The sequence below is a fragment of the Fundulus heteroclitus genome, chromosome 8 (genome assembly GCF_011125445.2).
Source record: "Fundulus heteroclitus isolate FHET01 chromosome 8, MU-UCD_Fhet_4.1, whole genome shotgun sequence".
NCBI classification, from domain to species: Eukaryota; Metazoa; Chordata; class Actinopteri; order Cyprinodontiformes; family Fundulidae; genus Fundulus; species Fundulus heteroclitus.
This window is the reverse complement of record NC_046368.1, coordinates 9,338,845-9,359,563: the sequence shown is the minus strand read 5'-3', so window position 1 is coordinate 9,359,563 and position 20,719 is coordinate 9,338,845. Positions and strand designations below refer to the sequence as shown.

The following is a 20,719-nucleotide window of genomic DNA, read 5'->3' as shown; positions in this document are numbered from 1 at the left end:
AAGCCGTTTGTGCCGTGTTTCATTTCAGTACTCTTAGAGAGGGAAGAGCAGAGCAGATGGGATTGATGGGGAGCATGTGCGTGCAAGTCACTCTTTGGACAGTGAAGTCTGAAGCGGTGTGCTTCTTGTGTTTGGCTGCTGTGCGCAGATCTTGCATTCAGACATCCTAATCAATTCTCCTGTATCTTGCGTTTGAATAAATTTAAAGAGCCTCTGAAGAAACAAACGAGATGATTTCAGGTCCAGGGTTGGCCCGCCGTCGGATCCGGACCTGAGCTGCACATTCCCAACAAATTATGCTTGTCCTCCTGGCTCCTGGATTTATCTCCCCAATCATCCATCATCCATCCATCCATTATTTATGATGACTACTGCCATTTTTCTATCCTGTTTGTTGCCACTGTCCTTACCCACCTCAATGATTTATGAACTTGTTTGGTCTCACTGCATTTTTTTTGAGATTAGCATGCATGGGGAAGCTGTTAGTTTACCACGTTTGCTCATTCTGCCACTTCACAGAGTAAAATCCCAGAGCAGCCTTTCAAAGCAGCCACTTTGAGTATAATGCAATTAGGCATGCTAATTTAGCAGTTCGCTTCAACGTGTTTTTCCGTTTCTGTTTTTTTGGGGGTTGGTTTGGAAGTGCTGGGTAGCGCAATCTGTCGGGCCATGTCACACTTATTTGCGTGTTCGTGTATTTTTCATCAAGCGGGCGACGCTGAAGTTCTCGGCGGCACTTTCAAAAGTATCCGTACCCCGCCTTTGACTTTGACCCAACTCGACAATCAGCCAAGAAAGATCTATTTAAAATGTATTTTGTCGTGGAAGGGGAATCTGCTGCGTAAATGGAAGCAGGCCTGGCCAGTGGTGCGGAAGCGATTACATCTGCCACTCACGCTTCGGTCCAGAGCCTTGTTTACATTAGAGGAAAACAGGTAAGCAGCACATTTGGATTGATTCGCCAACTGACTCCGCGTGAGTCAGGATTCTGGGTCAGCGCGTTGCTGTGCTGTGAATGAAACTAATAGAGCCTAATTCGGGGATTAGACATGAAGTGGGAGCTCCAGTGATTGCGGAGATAATTAACACGGTGTGATTCTTATCTCAGCGAGTTTAAACACAGTGGAAATGATTTAAAGTTTCTCGGTGCTTTTTGCATCCTTCTTCCTGAGCAACTTGATCAGTAGTGAGAGGGAGACAAACATAGTGTATGTGGTTTAGAAAAGCTTTCCGAACTATACAAATCTTAAAAAAACTTCCAAATGTTAGTTTTGAAGTTGTTTTTAAAATTATTAAAAATTGAACTTATTTGTAAAAGACAGGGAAAGTTCGTTGTGAAGGTATTCATATTCAATTAACTTTTCCTCACATTACTGCCACAAACTTCAGGATGTTATATTGGGAGTTTAATGTGATAGGCCAACACAAATTAATACATAATTGTAAAGTTGGAGGAAAATGATGTTTTTTTTTTTTTAAAAAAAAAAACATCCTTTGGAGAACAATCTCAGCCAGGTTAACTGAAGCGTGTAGGTGAACCTTGTTTTATCACAGATACTGAAATAGATTTGAGGCTGGACTTTGACTGGGCCTTTCTAGCACATGCACATGCTTTTATCTAAGCCCATACTTTGTAGCTCCAGCTGTGTGTTTAGGGGTGTTGTCCTGCATGAAAGCGAACTTCCGTCTGAGTCTCAAGTCTTTCATGGCTTCTAACAGGTTTTCCTCCAGGATTGTCCTGTATTTAGCTCCATCTTCCCATCAACTCTGACCTGTTCTGTCAGTTATGTTTTGGCTTCATCTGACCAGAGTTCATTCTTCCACAGGTCTGCTGAGTTGCCTACGTGGCTTTTGGCAAACTGCAAACAGAGCTTCCGATGGCTTTCTTTCAACAATTTCTTTCTTTTTTCCCATCTTCCATAAAAACCAAGATTTTAAGGTACACAACTAATATTTGTCCTGTTAACAGATTCTCCTACTTGAGCTGTGAATCTTGGGAGTTCCTCCAGAGTTCTTCTGGGCCTCTTGGCTTGCTGCCTTACCTTGCCTGTCAGTTTTAGTGGATGGCCATGTCTTGATTGGTTTGCAGCTGTGCCAGACTCCATTTTCAGATGATGGACTGAAGAGCTCTGTGAGGTCTTCAAAGCTTGGGCTATTGTTTTATAACCTTAACCTGCTCTAAACCTTCTCCCCGACCTAAATGCAGTGCGCCTTGGTCATCATGTTACTGATTGTTCACCCATGTTTTCTGGCAAATTTACTATTTACTCATTCAGTGACATCTGAAAGCAGTTTGTTGCACTGGTTTTATTTAGGGGTAGCAGACTGAAGGAGCTTACAAATGCAAACTGCATTTTTCAGAGTTGTATTTGTTAAATAAGTTGAAAACGATGTATCTTTTCCCATATCTTTCCCACTTATTCCCTACTATGTGTTGGTATGTCACATAAAACCCAATAAAATACATAAAGGTTTGTGGATTTAATGTGACAAAATGTGAAAGGTTAAATGGGAATACGTTTAAAGCACTGTGTTTTGCTGTAAAGACAGTATGTGCATAGAGAAATGTTGGAGGTGGCCTTCCATTTCAATAACTGTCGGGTGTGAGTAGGTAATTCAGTAAAGGGTCTGTGATGTATACTGCATTTAGATGAAAATCTATCTTTAACATTCAGATTAAGTGGTTGATGAAGAGTGCTCCCAGTTTCTGATGGCCTTACAGCTTATTACTGTAATTCTTCTCCCTGTTTTAATGGTATCCATTTGTCATTATTGCCTGATTCTTTCAAACTGGCTCTTTGTGTGGCTACCTGCCTAGAATTGTGAGGTAAAGCATTCTCCATATTTATTATGAATAAAAAAACTGATTTATTGCAGCTCTATAAAATCATGACTCTTTCCTGATCCACATTAAATTGTCTCAACCACACACACTGAAAAATAAAAAAACGCTGTGCATCCTATTAATATTTTTCTTAAGATTGTCAGGTGCCTTTTATACTCTCTAGTCTATTTACAAGCATAAACGAAGTGCTTTGATTTCATAGCATGGGCAGCTTTGAATATGCAGATTATTTTTGCATGACCCCTTATAAATGGCCATTTGGAAGCTTCATCTTTGAATCATGATCTCTTTGAAATGTCCTGATTTAAGTGACTTTTGATATTTTCTGGCCAGACCTCAAAAGGGCCTGTGCATCATGCTTAAAAGTTCTGCTCAGTAGTGGATCGTTTTTTTTGTTTTTTTTTCCAAGCCTTCTACGCACTTATTACTGTGATTTGACTCACATCTCTGTGAAGAGGAAATTGAAAGGGGAAAGTCAGCAGGTTTTCTAGTGGTGTATCTGTCAAAAGGGATTGAGACAGTAGGAAATGCCAAGGTGCTTTAAAAGGAGAAAGTGAGATTAAGACAGTCTCAGGAAAGAGGAATCAGAAACCAGAATTCATGTAGAAATGCACTTTAATATCTGTTTTGAGAAGATGTGCTGTACAAATATCAAAAAACGAGATGATTTGGATTGACTTTGCTTTTAAATTGTTTTTGAACATTCCTTTATGACCCATTCTGGGATAAACAGCTCGTTCCACTTGACCTCGTTGATATCCTAACAGGTGCAAAACCCAGAATATTTGAATCACCTTATGTCAAATTCTGGCTTTCGTTGCCGAGCTCTATACTTCCATATTCATTGTGGGGTTATGTGTTGGGTCCGTTAAAATAACTTGGAATTGACAAATTAGCAACCATGTGAATGATGAGAGTTGTGGAATAATTATGTGCAGTATGTGCATCAACGAGTCTATCTGCTGCCTATCTTTACAGGTTTGCTGTTGGCAGAGGGTTGTGACAAGTTATTGTCGAAAGCAAAGGGTTTTGGTACCTAGTACCAACCGGTACTACAGCTGGGTGTTGTCAACAGAAACGGGAGGAGAAACAAATCCACATCCTGAAACTAGTTAGCAGGTGTATTTAAACAAACTGCTGCTGTACACTGTTTGCACCAGGCGTATAAAAAATAAACAAAAAATAAAGATCCCATCACACAAAATGCATGTTTTCCAAGCATATTTTTAGTCCATTTGTGCATACATCTCATCCTTAGCAGCAGATACCCACACCAATCCCCACTGTCCAATTTTCTTCCTACAACAGGATCCATCTCAACTGTAAGCTTCCTCAAACCCACTGTGACACCTATTTTTTTTCCCCAAGTAACTCTTTGGGCCTGCTCCAGGAGGCTGCTACAAATCAACACGTCTGAGACCCCTCTGAAGGAAGACTTCTAGAAGGCTATCCTAAAAGATCCAAACTGCTTTAAATGCCTCCTTTTCAATGGAGTGACTCTTCTGAGCTCCTTCCCAATAGCCGAGCCCCTCAACCTATGGACGAGCCTACAGAAGAATCACTTTTCAGCTCTTTACATTAAAAAAGGTCACAGTGTTGTAGCTCTGCATGACAGGCCATTAAAGGTAGAATCTGCATTCCCCCCCCCCCCCCCCCCCCCCCCCCTGGAGGTTTCCCCATCTCCATTTTTGAATAACTCTGCATGTGCAAGACAGTCCTACCTTGCTCTTCCTTTCTTTGGGGGGAAAAAATCTCCCAAATCCACTCTGGTCTTATTTCTTTCTACAGATGTCGTCCTCTTCTTCTCATAAACATGAACGGGGTTTGCTTTTTGTGAGTCTCCGCCATGTTCAAAGTATACGGTCAAAGCAATGAACGGCTGACACCGAAGTTAACCGGATACATAAACACTAGAAGTGCCAGCAAGCAGAAACTAACAAGGAACGAGCACACACTGGCATTACGTCAGTGCGTCAGAATGATCGCCATGTTTTACAAGCAATAGATAAGGTGATACCCCCAGAACATGAGGGACAGAGGGAGGTGAGAACAGAACCAAAACTCTGACCAATCCCTGTTCTTCGGACCCAACGACAGGTATTGGTCAGAGTTTTTTACAGGCCTGCAGGTTTCACAGAGATCTTTCAGGATGGAAGGACGATTTCACCCAGTATAACGAAAAAGTGCTTTATACTGCCATCACTCATAAGACCCTGAGATACTTGAACTCTTCCACTTGGGGCAGTAACTCTCTGTCAGAAGTCCTAATTTTACACCTGATCTGTCCATATTCCCTCCGGAGTCATTGGTCTTTGCTGGCTAAAATACCGCTGAACTTTTAAGTTAGCAGAAAAAATAACTTTCTGAGTTGCCTCAGTGTGCAATTTAAAGGTCTTTGACCCCAACAGTGAAAACATGAATACTAGGTGCAGCTTTACCTCAGGAGATAATTGTTAGAGCTGCAGCTCCTCTGATAGATTCTTTAGCTGCTAAATAAATAAGGTTAATTTATGTTTGAAGATAACTGTGGATGTTTTGGAAAATTCTGTGTTTTTACCTGACAAACACTTTCTTCGTTGGATCCCCTGTGGAGATGCATAGGGGAATGATCAATAAGGTCTTCAAAAGGTGCCAAAAGTGAGGCGCGTTTAAAAGGCCAAGACATAAAATTGATGGCTGTCTGAAAGAGTTCAGAGCAATAGGCCAATTTTGTCGCTACAGAAAAACCTTTCTGCAGTGTTTTTTTTTTTTTTAGCTTTCAAGACCAGATTTCTTTTCATTTTTACAAAATCTATTTTATATAGGCTTAAGGTGTAACTTTTGTTACTCTTCGTTTATGCCAGTGGTCTGGGTTATTGCTAAAAGAGTGCCAATTGACCTTCCTATCACAGACTTCAATGTATTTTACTTTCATTTTATTTGATTGGCAAATACTAAGTGCTGCACAGTTGTGAAGTGGAAAGAAAATGATTCACTGTTGTCAAAATGTTAAGGAATTGAAAATCTGAATTTGTTTTGAATGTTTTTATTGTTTTTGTTCTTAATGCATTGAATCTATTGCTCTTTTAACATTTTACACCAGTTCAATACATTTTATAACAACGGTATCTAACAACTTTTCAACATCTGCACATTTTATAAACTATGGAATTAACATTTTAAAAGATATTTATCCTTATACATTCCTGCAGTCAAAACAAAACACAGGACATTCTCTCTAGAAAGACAGCATTTATTTACTCTTAGCTCAGCATGAACCCTAGCAATAAAATAAACAGACCTAAAATAGACGAGCTGAAAATAATATTAATCCATTACTATTAAAGACAAATTACTGTTACACTAAGTTTTATACTCTGTGAGGAGTCTATTGATATTAATCGTTCACAAATCTACATAGCACCGCTTACTGTATTTCCTCTGTTTCATAGCGCACCACATGTTTGAAAACTATCTCAAAGCCTATCTGCTTAGTTTCTCTCCTAGATGAAGCCACTAAATGAGCTATTGCTGCCATCACTTTGTTCACTTTTCCCTTACATAGCATATACTCTTTTACTAGTGCTTTTGTTTATTTATTTTTTTGCGTTAGTCTTTTGAGCCTTTTTTTTTTTTTTTGGTTCTGCTGGAGTTTTCATACTGTTAAAGGGGAGTTTTCCACTCCACTGTCACTACATGCATTCTCAGTATGAGGGATTGCTGCAAAGTCAATGACACAATGAAAGTTACTGTCCACTGTTACTACAGGCTTATCAAGGAGGGGTGAATGATGCAAGTAAGTGACTTGATGCAATCTGCTGGGATTGCTTAGATGGGTTAAAAGTGACCTATTATAAATAAACCACTTTGTGCAAATTTTCATTCTTCCATTTGGGTCTCCACTGTTTCTAAAGACAGTCCAAGCGCCAAGAAAATCATTCAGCTGTTTTTGGCAATAGCTAAATGTTTTGTTATCAAAAATTAGCAGTTTAAAAAAAGCCTCCTGATTATTCCATCACAATCAGCGGGCACTGTTGCCTCACCTAGCAAACCAAGCAGAACACCTCCCACTTCATTTTTGGAAGGGGAGAATGTCACCTGGTTTTCCAGGTGTAGGCGCTGCACAATGACAGCTGGAAAGAGCAAATGTTTTGTTGTTGGCTGCGATAAACGACATGTGTCCGTTCACATTCTCCCATTCACTGAGAGCAGAGATGTGTGGCTTCATTTTATTTTTGATGCCAATCTCCCAGTTAGGGACAACCTTCCTTGACATTGCCAAGGAAGGGCTATTTTAAAAACTACAGACAGTGCTTGGCACAATTTACCAAAAGACTTTTATTGAAAGGTAGGTTTTGGAAGGTTTTGTCCCTGCTTTTTGGTGGAAATCTGCAGATGACAGAGATGTAAGTGTTGTCCTGTGTGTTTTGCAAAGCTGTTTGGCAAGAACATGATGTTTCATTTAGCACAAGCCAACGCTATTGGACCCAGCAGACTTTCCTGATTTACGTGGAATGTTACAGTTTTGGACGACCTGTCTACGGTAAAAGCTGTCCCTGGTCATGTCCTTGATTGTAGTGTTTGATTAATAGTTAGAAAAAGGTTGCCTATGATACCCATGTAGACTGATCGAGTTAGCATGTTGCACATAACAGCTGTTATAGTAGCTGGTCGTGCTGTTGAAGGAGGCCCGAGTGGCGGCCGCCTTTAAAAATACAAGAAATAAAAGAGCAAAGTGTGAGCTTGTCACCATCAATGAGGAACTGTGATTTTAAGGAATATGTGAATTAATTCATTTAGTTTTGTCTGGGCTGATCCTTGCTGGTTATGCAGGAGGCCCTTCTTCTGGGTCGGACTCAGGTTCAAAGAAGTACAGCTGTATCTTCGTGCCTCATGAAAAATGTTCTCATGGTAACACACAGTAACAATAAAGATTCTTGATTCTTTGAGTTAGGGGTGTGTGGCCAGTTACAGTTTATTTGCATACAATGTAAACAGAGCAGTTTATATGAGTTTAAAACAAAAACTGTAGAGGGGAAATCTGTATGATTTGACTTTGCAAAGTGCCTTGACTTGTGTTGTGAATTGGTGATATATATTGGCTCGAGGCAAAGTTGTTCAGTAACTTACCCTAAAAGATTTGTATTTTTTAAGTGGTTCTTCAAAGTATTGACTTTTGAGGCTTACTACAGAAACACTGCAATGTTCAGATTTCTATGCATAGTTGTTCTTCCACTTTATAATTATGCACTACTTTGTGTTGGCCTGTCACCTAATTTGCCAATATTTGTCAAGTCCTGTGCTTGCAAGAGGATGAAATGTTAAAAGTTTTATGTAGCAAGAATACTTTCACAAGAAACTGTATCTCCAATTCAAAAGCTGCTTGACAGTTAACGAGGCTGAGGGTAATTTTCGCCATCAGCTGAATACGATAAGGAAATGGCACAAGCCACCACTTAACAAGCTTTAATATTTACGTGTGGTGATGTCCTTCAAGCGTCTATGTGACCATGTCAAATTAGTTTGGTGTCACTTATCATTTCACTGTTATTCAACTTTACTGCCAGTGGATCATAAATTTAGTTCAGCATTGTTTTTGGGGTTGCCGACAGGTCTTGACAGTTGAAAAATGACGCCTCACCTCTTCCGTTGATTCATTTGTTAATAGCCTGGCTTCTGGCCAGATGCTGCTTCACCTGCCAGGCGTTCAGACATAGTCTATCTTTGCCTCCTGTGTAACTCTGTGCCTCAGTAAGATAACAAGGAAGTCACTTAACTCTTCTCTCCAAGTCGGAGCTTTTAGAGATGTTTGTCTTGGGATTATTACCCCAGGGAGCAAGCAAAGCTGCTTTAGTTTGTGGGAGTTAAGTGACATATTCTGTTCAATAAAGGGCAGTTTAGGTGTTATGTTCATTTATTGTTTCTCTTCTGTTTTTACTTTAATAATAAGGGAGAGATTAACATAAAAAGTTAGGAAATTAAACAATATCAAGGCTCAACACACGTTGTCAACCTGTTGGGACAGCCAGCTGTATAGCTTTATGGAAATTAATTTTTATGTAATTAAAATGGGTTTGGATTAGCCTGTAAAACTTAAGTAGTGTAAGTTATTAAAGCAGCAATAAGCAAAATGTCATTCTACATAGAACTAAAAAATAGTTTTGTGAAGGACTAAAGGTATCTTTTTAGATGGACTATTAAAAGTCACACATCTCTCTGTGTTGTCCTCTAATCTCATGTTTACATAGCCAGACCGGCTGTGCATGCTCATACGTGAACAACGGCCTCGTCCCTGCCCATAAAATGCCACGTCAGGCACAAAATGGCGGAGAGCACGGCCATTGGATCAAAATGTTCTCTTACTAACAGCATTATAAAGTTATGAGTTACTACGCCACATGACACATTCCTCTCAAAGGTGAAGCTTTTTTGCTGTGTTATTATCCTTTGCAAATAGGCTCATATGAGCCGATGGGTGAGAGGGGGAACTGGGTGCCGAGTGCTGAAGCGGAGAAAGAGAGGGGTGTGGCTTGATGCACATCGTTTTTGTATACATACAAAGCTCAAGTTCTACCTAGTGGTGGTCGCTTATTGCTCCTTTAAGTCATTCTTAAATTTGGAGGAATGTGTCCTTTATTTTCCACTGAATAACCGATGTCAGCAATTACTGAAGCAAAAAGGTTTCTGTATATTTAGCTTGGACACTAAAATGATTGGATGTCGATTGAAATGGAAATATTTTAAGAAACATAAAAAATGGTTATAAAGTTAGTTTAGAGATCTTAGAGATCTTATGTCAAACTGGGGATTTCTGGCTAACTGGCTAAATAAAAACTTTTACATAGAGAAACTTGGTATATATTGACAGCACCTAGAGCCGTTTCTTTTCCAGCAGGCTCCCACCTGTCAGTGAGAACGGAGAGGGACTAAGATGCCGCGCGTCCTGGAGACCGCCTGTTTGTAGTAGCTCAGTATATCAAGCTCGCTGTCACATATAAAACAGTTTGATGCAAAGACTTCTTGCCTCCGAGAAGTTTATAGTGTGACACGTATCGCATCGAATACGTTCGGACCTCCGCGGAGTGAACTACACCTGAAGATGTGGGGGCCTTTACATGAATACACTTCTCGTTTAGACATTACAGTCAGGCAGTCTCAGAGGTCCAATCAGGTTGTACCGTAATGCTCTGAATATCCACTGAGTGGAGCAGTGTACTTACACATTAACAGATTTTTGTGCACATTGTACCACATAAAATTGGTCAGTAAGCACAACTTTGATCATATATAAGGTCCACAGTATTATAAGCCGCACAATCAATTTTTAGATGATTTAAAGAGGTTAAGTGTGTCTTATAGTCCAAAAAAATACGGTACTCTAAACTACTAAAAACATTAAAAGGTTGTCAATGCTAAAACTGCTAGTTTGAAAAATCAAATAAAAACAAAAGACAAGCAAAGAAAGTAACAAAACCAATGAAAATCATGGAAAATTGCTTAGAAGATGTTTTACCACAATGATTAAAGCTGGATGACATCTACTTGCTTTCTAAGAGTTGTGTCCTGTTGTTGCTTATCCTTCAGCAAAGATCCAGTACCAGCCAGCCCTGCCCAGTATGAGAGAGTTCCTCACCCAGAACATGCCTGTCGGCCATATGATGAAGTTTATTGTTACATATCAGACGGTGAGTATCAGCTGATAACTAAACAGACAGTTTTACTATTTAACTTTTATCAACCAGGTCTGGGTGGTTGTAAGATTATACTATATGCTGACGTGTCAAAAAAAGAGATTTACTTTGAATAGACTGCAGGGAAGATTAAGTATTTGAATATTAAGTATTAACCAGGGTTCCTGTCAAAGCGCATTTCTTCGCCACCTGTTTTTTACCTTTTTTTTATCTCCATAATGCACTCAGTTTAATCTTACACAAGATAAAAAAATCTAAATCCATAAAATCTTTGTACCAGAAAAACGCAAGACAACATTTTTTTTTCATTTCAAACATCCTCAAGGTTTAATTTAGCACCTCCTAACTAACAACCTTAACCATTTTCAAATGATAAAAATCTCACTATATTCTAATCACTTCTGTCCTGACCACTTTGGCAATTCAGTCAATGTAATAAAATAAAAATGTTATCTGAACATGTCATCATTTTATTTTATATCTCTATGAAAGCAAAATACAAACCCTGGTATGGCTATGTTTTTATATTTATGTTTCTTCTTCAAACACTCCCAGTTAAGTGTTTTAGTGTTTGTGGCTTCAAACTTGTCATCAGGCCAAGGAACTTAAGAGCTACTGAATGAGCCTGAAGCAGTAGACAATGCACTGATTTCCTCCCTATGTTGATCACTATAGTTCCTCAGTAAACAGGGTTTCAAGATGGGTTTAAATTGTCCCAAAGACTAAGTGTACCTAACTGTAGAGATGTAATACCCACAGGGATCATCAGTAGTCTTCCAATTTTAGTTAAATCTGACCTCAGGGGTGCAGTCATCCATGGTAATAGACAGTGAGTTTGACCTAAATTAAAAACTAAGCCATTCAAAAATGCTGCAGTGGAAAAGTCTCACAGTAAAACAATGTGTCCCTTAGCTGTTAATCCAGACTGTATTAAAGTTATCTGATAAAAGCTTGATTTTATAAATTAGTGCATGTTTAAGAACTGACTAGTATAGAAGCAGCTGGGGTTTTATTCAGATTATTTTAAGCACCACAGTGTAACTTTTAGACATTAGAGGTGCTAGACCTGTAACATCCAGGTTTAGCGCCCCTGAAAGCCACTGGAAACACTGCACTGTTGCAAAATGAAACAGTCTCGCGACATGTTTTGGAATCTGATAGCAGACCACTTTGGACCAGCATATTGAGAAGTCATGGAGTTACTTGTAAAGACAAGGCCACATTCAGCCCTCTAGATTAAATCCTACATCAGAGAACCAAAAATATGTCTGATCAGGTAAGAGTCATGGGGGGGTAGAACAAATCAAGAATGCAGACTGAAATATTTACGCATCAGTACACATCAAGTACTGTATACTGACCTAAAAAATCGGTAATATATCTTAAATGAAGATAACACTGGATTCAAACTTACAAGGTGCTGCTATAAAAAACAAAACAAAAAAAAACACAAGAATAGAAAACAAAATGGCATTTATGTTATTTGATGTTTGATGAAGTGTTAAATGAAGACTTTGGGATTTTTTGGTGATTAATTATTTTATAACATATCTTTTTCAATATATTTAATCTAATGTACAAGGTGTACTTTAATGCACCATGATCTTATCACTGTGCAGCACTAAAATGCTGCACTGGGCTGAAAGCAGCTGCATGGTAAAACGAATCTTAACATTGGACAGCCTTCATATTGTTTTACAACTCGTGTATGATTTAGATATATCTACAGAACAATACAGAACAAAGATTACAAAACAAGTCAAAGACACTAAAGCTGTGCCAATGTCAAAGGACTGCTGTCACCTCTCATTGTGTTCGAAAGAATCACTTCCAAAGCATCCACCGTCTCCAAGATCTCTGTGCTGCAGCACGTGAAACCTCAGTGTTTTACGGATAAATGGTAACCCAAAAATAGTTTCAGAGCAGGGAGGGCAGGTGGTGTGGTGTAAAACGGCTTTATGCACTTATGCACTTTGTGGAAACAGCCTTGTTGTTACAGGTGTTGCATCCACTGCAGAGAGGCTATAGATGATCTTTAATCACAGACACCTGGCCTCTGTCCAGGCAGATAATTAGTTGATGAGGCTGTTAAAGAAAATAACAAAGAAAAAACGAAACAAGCAGACCAGCCAGAGTTGGCTGAAAACAAAGCAGGGGCAGGTAACACCAAGCACAGTATTGTCTAGAGAGACAGTCCTGTTAGCTGAATCAAAGGTTCCTATCCCAGCATCTGTAATTGGAAGCTACACTGGTTGTCTGGAACAGTGAAGGAGCTGCAGATATGGAGCTTTGTATTTCAAACTCCACAAACTTTTCATTGTTGGCTTTCCACTTGTCTTGGCTAAAACTGTACCAAAATAATCCAAAACTTTTGTAAAAACTAATTTGCAGGAAATAAACTGAAACTATGAGCCGCACTGATTGAAGTGGACCTTGACTGATGACTTTGTCAGCCAACACATTTCTGATTTGACTGGTTTGATGGACTGTTTAGACACAACGATGCATTCAGTGACAAAATGTGGCTCTGGAATTCTCTGATTACCCTCTCTTGTTTGTGTGTGTGTTTGTGTGTTTAACTATGAAATATCAAAGATGATAGGGCCCTGACCTGATAGTTCAGTGGTCCTTGTCCTCATCAGGGCTTACCTGAATTGTTTAGTCATAGTGAGCTTACTATATATATACACATTTATGAAGAGGAGGAAAGTGATGAAAAGTTACCAAAATCTAATCCATATCATTATTCAAATATTTAGCAAATGGCAATAATTTTGGTAATCCCCCTGACCTGGAACAGAAAAAAAGGTTTAGTCTGATTTAATGTTACACCATCAGGGGAGAAATGCTCACAGCCTAGATAAACATTGGAGATTTAACTGTATTTGTCTTATCGTACAATTATTTTTTTGTGTTTTTTAGAATTTCTGAATAGTTTTTTTTTTTTTTTTATTCTTAATTTTCCTCTGGTTTTCTTGTCAACTATTTGGCTAACATTTACTCTGTGATACATAATGCTATTTTTTTTTCTGGGTGCTGTTGTTTGGTACCCTTAATTTAGCACATTTTGGTGTGACTGAATCATTGTCTCTTCTTTTGACTACTTAAAAAGTACAGTGGGGCAAAAAAGTATTTAGTCAGCCACTGATTGTGCAAGGTATTCTACTAAGAAAGATGAGTGAGGTCTATAATTTTCATACATACGCTTGAACCATGAGACAAAATGAGAAAAAAAGAAAATCACATTGTATGCTTTGGAGGTTATCAATGGTCTTTTATGTCTTCCATTTTCTTATAATTGCTCCCACAGTTTATTTATTCTCAACAACCTGCTGCCTATTGCAGAGGCACTCTTCCCAGCCTGGTCCAGGTCTACAATTTTCTTGGTCTTAAAAGACCAAGGACACTTCCTGGTGTCCTTGGTCTTAGCCATGGTTTAGTTTAGAGTCTGACTGTATGAGGCTGTGGACAGGTGCTATTAATACAGCAAACAAGTTCAAACATGTGTCATTAATACCGTCAGTGAGTGGAAGACAGAAGAGCTTCTTAATGAAGAAGTTACAGGTGAGGGCTAGACATCTTGCTTGTTTGTGGGTGACCAAATACTTATTTTCCACCACAATTTTTAAATGGATTATGGATTACACAAACAGTGGCTGACTAAGTGTTTTTTTTTTTTTTTGCCCCACTGTATGTGTAACATCTGTGCAATTGCTTAATTTTGCAAGACGTTCTCCATGACCCACAGCGGAGTCACGTCTTACATAAGACACAATATTGGAAATAAATGTGCGAGCCCCACCAGGCTCCTTTATGCTGGTTGGGTTGCAAGTTTGCAATCAGTTTTTATTAATAACCTTACATAATACCGAAATGGGGTTACAAGGCTCCCAAGAATTAAATTCTTCATATACAAACACAGCTTCTACTAATCATGGGGAGCTCCAGCAGTGGCAACATAAAGAACATTTTACAAAAAAGAAAAGGAGCTGTGCAAACTGCAGCTTCAGACAGTAAATAAATGTAGAACTGAAGACTTTTGCTTTCATCTTCATTTTGTACTTTCCAACCACACAATTAATTACCCGAATGCTTTATGCACCTTGTTAGTAGATTAAATTTGCCAGCTGTAATGAATGCAGGATCATTAGTGCTCATGCAAACATTTATTAGATCTGCGCCTCGGTGGCACGGCGGGACGCATTTAGATTCACAGGAACACGTTAAATATTGCTCAGTGATTGAGAGGATGGTTTCTCTGGTGCTGCTTCCTGTGTGTCTGCATAGAGACAGCGGTTTCACGCACGACTGAGGAACTCACTTTTATACTAATTACAGCTTTGTGGCAGCCTGGGGGGCAGATCTCACAGACCTCAAATTAAGGTCACAAAGGTAGAGGTATATTTTTCCCTGGAGGATGATACATACTTGGCTGTAGTGTGTTAAAAAAAAACAAAAAAAAAAAAAAAAAAAAAAAAAAAAAAAAAAAAAAAAAAAAAAACAGTAGAGATTAGAAAGCAAAATGTAAATCAAGCTAAAAAGAAAGAGATTCAGAAAGGAGCAGACATGGCACCCTGCTGGCCTGACTCTTGAGCCACTTCCGACGCGACAGCAGCTTCCACGGTTCAATACACTGCTGTTAGCTTCTTGTTTTGTTCCATTTCCCTTACCCACCATGTTTTCTGTCACTCTCTGCTGCCAGTCTGTTGAAAATAAGCAGAATTTACACAAAAAAATACTCTTTATTTCAGGGAATGAATGAAGATTTCTGTATAGAGACGTCTTAAACTTCAGCTAGTGCCTCCTCACTGTTGTCTTCTGTAGTTTTGTATTAATTATGCAAGAAGATTCAATCTACTTCACTGAAGGGAACTTGAAAGTGCTCTTTAACGTCTCAAGGAGTCACTAAACAATCTTCATCATATGCGTATCTTGCCGCTGCGACAAAACCAGTCCTTTTTCCTTTAGATCCCTAATGCTGAGCTGGTGTTGCTTTAGCGGTTTTCTAATCAACTCAAGTCTCCCCATCATGTGCTGCTGAATGCTTCATTTATTGGTTGTCTATTACGTGCAGCCTTAAGATGAGACCAGACATGTACGTTCTGTCCTTTCCAAGCTAGAGGTAATTGCAGCGATTAATGCTGGTCAAGTACACTAATTACCAATTAGGTCTAATTTTACAGCCACACTCGCATCTACGAGCAGGCCTATAGCTCAAAAATGTGAAAATCATGAAGAAGTTAAATGCTTTTTTGTCACTCATTTCAGAAATGCCTCTCTGGGGAAAGCGATTGTCCCAAAATGTTTCAAAGCTGCCTCAATAACACCCGTTTCAAATAAGCCCAACCCATCCAGCGCTGACTTCGGTAGTGACGAAGTGCTTTGAGCGGCTGGTCCCCAGAACTCGCATGTGCGGATGCTGTTGTTAGATATTGTATAGAACTGCAGGTTGCTGGAGCTGTTGAAAGCAGTTATTGGAGAAATAACAGCTCACTTGCTGTATTTTGATGTAGCTGTATGTCCTGCATTTATGGTAGGTTCCCCAGAGGAGGATGGGTACAAATACAGCTGCCAATCAACAACAGAATGGCAGAAAAAGAAAAGACTGGATGGCCCAATCAAATTCCAGACCTGATTGAGAAATCAGGTGATTGTTTTCTTTCTTTCTATAGGTGAACAAACTTTATTTTCCATTTCTACTTATCTCCCAAGATTGATTGGTTTACATATAAATATTGTTGAGCCCATGCTTTTCCAGAAAACATGTAATCATAAAAGCTTTTTCTTGTTTGTTCTCTTCAGATATTTTGACTGTAAATGTGATTTTTTTCCTTTTTATGTATTCTTTACTCATTTTCATAATATCCATAATACATTTCATGTTGTACCTTGGTACAGAATTATACTGTGAAAAAATAGTATATTCCAGTGATTTCCATGTTATATTTTTAGATTTAAATTCCACCCGCTTTCAAGGCCTTGTTCTCATTTTGAACACTGAGCAATCCTCTGCTTACCGTGGCCACCAAGATATTTAGCTTGTGGGTGCATTTCAGCACAGCTCTTATTGTTACTTCTCTTTGTTTTCAAGACCCTTTTCAGGGATGTATTTTGGAACAGCACTGGTGTTTTGACTGAAAACGGCTTGAGAGGAATGTGCTCAGGAGAATACAAGCAGCTCCATTAAAATGACATCAAGAACCACCAGCAGTCCCTGCTGATGTGAGCGGAGGAGTGAGTTTAGTGCACTAAACTGCCATCTTACTTCCCGTCTCCCTGGCGGGAACATTTCAGAGAGTGGTTAAGAATTACTCTCGTGTGAAAACCTATAACCAGAGGAAATCACCGAGACACCATGATAACAGATGGCAGCAGAGTTCTCGTTAGGAGAACACCGCCCGTTCAGTGCGCTGGAACGCTTCTGCCCCATCATCTCAGCGAACGGAGAGTTTTGCATTATCAGCATAAATATTTCAGTCTGCATTCTTGATTTGTTCTATCCCCCCATTGGGTGCAATCTTTGAAGCACCAGCATGTCCCTCTCACGATCTGAGTCCATGGAGGGGTTCTTAGGCTGGCATAGGCATCTGTCTCTTCAATTACCTGTGACAACGCCCCCCTCCCCCTCCCCCTTGTGTAGGTTATTTGCCAAGGCGATGCCTGTAGCAATAGAATCATCTTCATATAATTTAATGGGGTCTGAACATAGAAAAAGGATGCTATGAAGCACATTCCAGAAACAATCACAACTGAAAAATCCCCAATGAATTTGTTGATGACCAATTTTGTAGAGTGGAATACCCCATGCATTTGATCCCAGCTACCCCTCCATTGAAACTTATTTCTAGTAGGCATTAAGAGATTTTCACTTTGGAATATGAATCTTGAAGTGATATGTCAGATGCACATTATATTGCCAAAATATTCTCTAACCTGCCTCGACTCCCATATGAATTTATGTGACATCCCATCCTTAATCCATGGGGTTCAACATGACTTTGATCTGTTGCAGTTATAACAGTTTCAACTCTTCTGGAAAGGTGGTCCACAAGGTTCTGGAGTGTTTATGGCGATCTTTGACCATTCCTCCGGAACCACATTCGGCAGGTCAGACACTGATGTTGGACGAGAAGGCCTGGCTCTCCGTCTCCACTCTAATTCATCCCAAAGGTGTTCTATCAGGTTGAGGTCAGGTTCTGTGCGGGATAGTCAAGATCATCCACACCCAGCCCTCTTATTCATGTTTTTATGAACCTTGCCTTGAGCTCTGGTGATCTGTCATGTTGGAGGAGGGAAGGACCATCCTCCAAACTGTGCCCACAACGTTGGTAGCACGGGAATGTCTAAAATATCTTAGTGAAGCATTCAGAGATCCTTTCACTGGAACAAAGGGGCCAAGCCTAGCATCTGGAAAACAACCCCACACCAGAACCCTTCCCTCACCAAACTTTACACTTGGCACAACACAGTCAGACAAGTACCGTGAACCTGGCAACTGCCAAACCCAGACTCGTCCATCCGATTTCCAGATGGAAACGTGTGATTTGTCCTTCCAGAGAACATGCCTCCACTGCTTTGTCCACTGGCGGCATGCTTTACATCGCTGCTTCCAACACTTTGCACTTGGTTTTGTACGGCTCGGATGCAGCGGCTCAGCCATGGAAACCCATTCCATTAACCTCTCTCTGTTGAGTTAATCTGAAGTCCACATGAAGCTTGGAGGTCTGTAGTGATGGACTCTGCAGAAGTTGGGAACCTGTCCATACTATGTATCTCAGCATTTGCTGGCCCTGTTTCATCGGTGTACATGGCCTACCACCTTGTGGCTGAGTTTCTATCACTTTGTTATAAAACCACTGACAGTTGACTGGGAAATGTTTAGGAGCGAGGAAATTCCACAACTGGACTTGTTACCCAGGTGGCATCCTCTCACAGAAGTACGCTGGAACTCACTGAGCTCCTTAGGGCGATCCATTCGTTCACAAATGCGTTGTAGAAATGGTCTGCATGGTTAGGTGCTTGATTTTACACAGCTGTGGTCACGAATGAGACTGAAACCCCTGATTGTGTTTATGTGGATGAGTAAGCAAATACTTTTCGCAGTATAGTTTATCAGACAGTGCAGATTATTCATACCCAAACAATGTCAACATGCCAACAAATGGCAATTAAGATGATCAAGCCAAAAAAAATGGACAAACATTACTTTTTATGCCTGTTTAGGATAAACATGCACACCCAAAAACCATGACATTTGATTTGATTTTTTTTGCAGTTTACAATGTAAACTGCATACTGCATTTTTTATGCATATTAATAAAAACAATATTTTTCTATGTTTTGCTTGTTTTGAAACTGAACACATTATGCCCTCGTCTAAACTTGATTGATATAATTTTATACTTTAATATTAAGATATTCCAATTTAAGTATACGTTTCCAATCTGTTGCATGTATTAACTATAATTGATACTCAATTGCTGGCAGACATTACAGCGGATATCATTAAAAGATAAAATGAGAGAATATTTGTATTTGTGAGTTTATCTGAATGTGAAGCTTGTACCCATTTGTTTTCTACATGAGTCTTTTATGGCTCTTTAAGGGATAGAAACTGTGGGCTTCAGCCCTCCTCCATGACAACAATTATTGGGCTACAACAACTTTTAAGTAAAGCATAGTTTCTGATATTTGTATTCATTACCTTTGGTGTGATTGCCAATCTACCTTAACAAGCAGGGATGAAAGTCCGGTGGGGTAGACCACTGCCACATGTGCCTTGTTTCTCAAAGCAGCAAATAAATAGAACATTATGGCAGCTTCAAAGTAAAGCAGCCATTCTTCTGCAAGCAGAGAAAAGTCTTGATCTCGTGCCACTGCGCTGCTTCGGCCTGGTGGAAGGAAAACTAAATGTTCCAGCAGACTTGCCTGTTATCGCTTCAGCTCTCTTCAGCCAGCTGACAAGAAAATCAAAGGAGGTGTGCTGCATTTCCCCTGTGAATAAGAGTAAGAAAAGATATAAAATATGTTACTGTAATTCATTTAACCTCCTGCACACACATTTTTATGCTGACCATATTGTGAATTTTTGTTTTATCAAAACTTCAAAAATATTTCTATACTGTATTACCTAACTCTCTTTATTCCTGCTAGTATGGCCTTCAGTCATTTACTCTGTATTTATACTGAGAGGGCTAGCTTGACAATATAATACAATAGGGACAAACTTCTCAACATTTTGTTAAATTTTTTCTCAACACAATAAACTTGATGCAGTTTGTTTACTGTAGTTTCATGTAGTTTCCATTCAATGAATACCGGACAGATGAGTGTTGTTTAAGTTCATACTTTAACTAATGGAAGATATTTTTTATAGAGATAAAACTGAGCAAAATATAATGTAAAAAAAACAAATAGCCACATCCAAGGATTTGCCTATCACACAAGATTGTGTTTGTCGGCTTAAACAAGTTTAATTTGCCTTTTATTATGTGTTTATTCTATAAGCATAGGCATATAGCATTGGATGTAATTAGTAAATGGATCAGATTCACCCAGAATAAAATTTTGAGTTTATCATTTCTTCTGTGGGTTTAGGTCAAATCCTGACTGATGATGACCAATTTTTGTCTTTGGTGCTTAAAGTTGAACCTGGATTATTGGCTTTAGGTAGATCTGAAGTGAATAAAAAAAAAATATCTGATTGTAGATCCAATGTTGCTTTGTCACTTTGGCCTTGTGAAAATCATAATCATAATAATAATCATAATAATCTTTTGTGAAAATCAAAAGATTATTACCTCCACTACTCTAGAGTTAAATGTCGGCATAGTAAATAAACGTTTAGGGTAGTAGCATCAGAGCCAGTGACTTAATAAAGCTAAACAAGCTTATAAAGAAGGCCCATTCTGTTCTGGGGACCCTTCTAGAACTTCTGGAGATGACTTTGGAAAGAAGGGTTCTTCATAAAATCAAGGACGTTATGGATTTGTATTATATTGTTGTACAACAACAGAGTTAGCCTCGTGAGACCATCCTGATCTCGCAAGCTTTCAAGGTTTCACTCGCAGATCAGTCTGGCTACTCTCCGTTAAAGAAAATTTGGAGCCGTTCACCAAACGAACGTCCAATCAGCGTTGGCTTTGAGGCGGGCTGAGGTGTGACGCAACGAGAAGCGCGACAGTTCAGTCTAAAGAACATGGCG

General features: G+C 39.3%; 1 protein-coding gene across 2 annotated transcripts in view; it reads left to right on the top strand.

Annotated features, from left to right (window-relative positions):
• Positions 1-20,719, top strand: part of si:ch211-127i16.2 (probable flavin-containing monoamine oxidase A) — a 99,303-nt gene that overhangs the window by 31,461 nt on the left and 47,123 nt on the right. For both annotated transcript variants that reach the window (XM_036140075.1, XM_021317296.2), the window contains exon 8: positions 10,409-10,509. In XM_036140075.1, the coding sequence (XP_035995968.1) occupies positions 10,409-10,509 (101 nt within the window). The remainder of the gene's footprint in view (positions 1-10,408; positions 10,510-20,719) is intronic.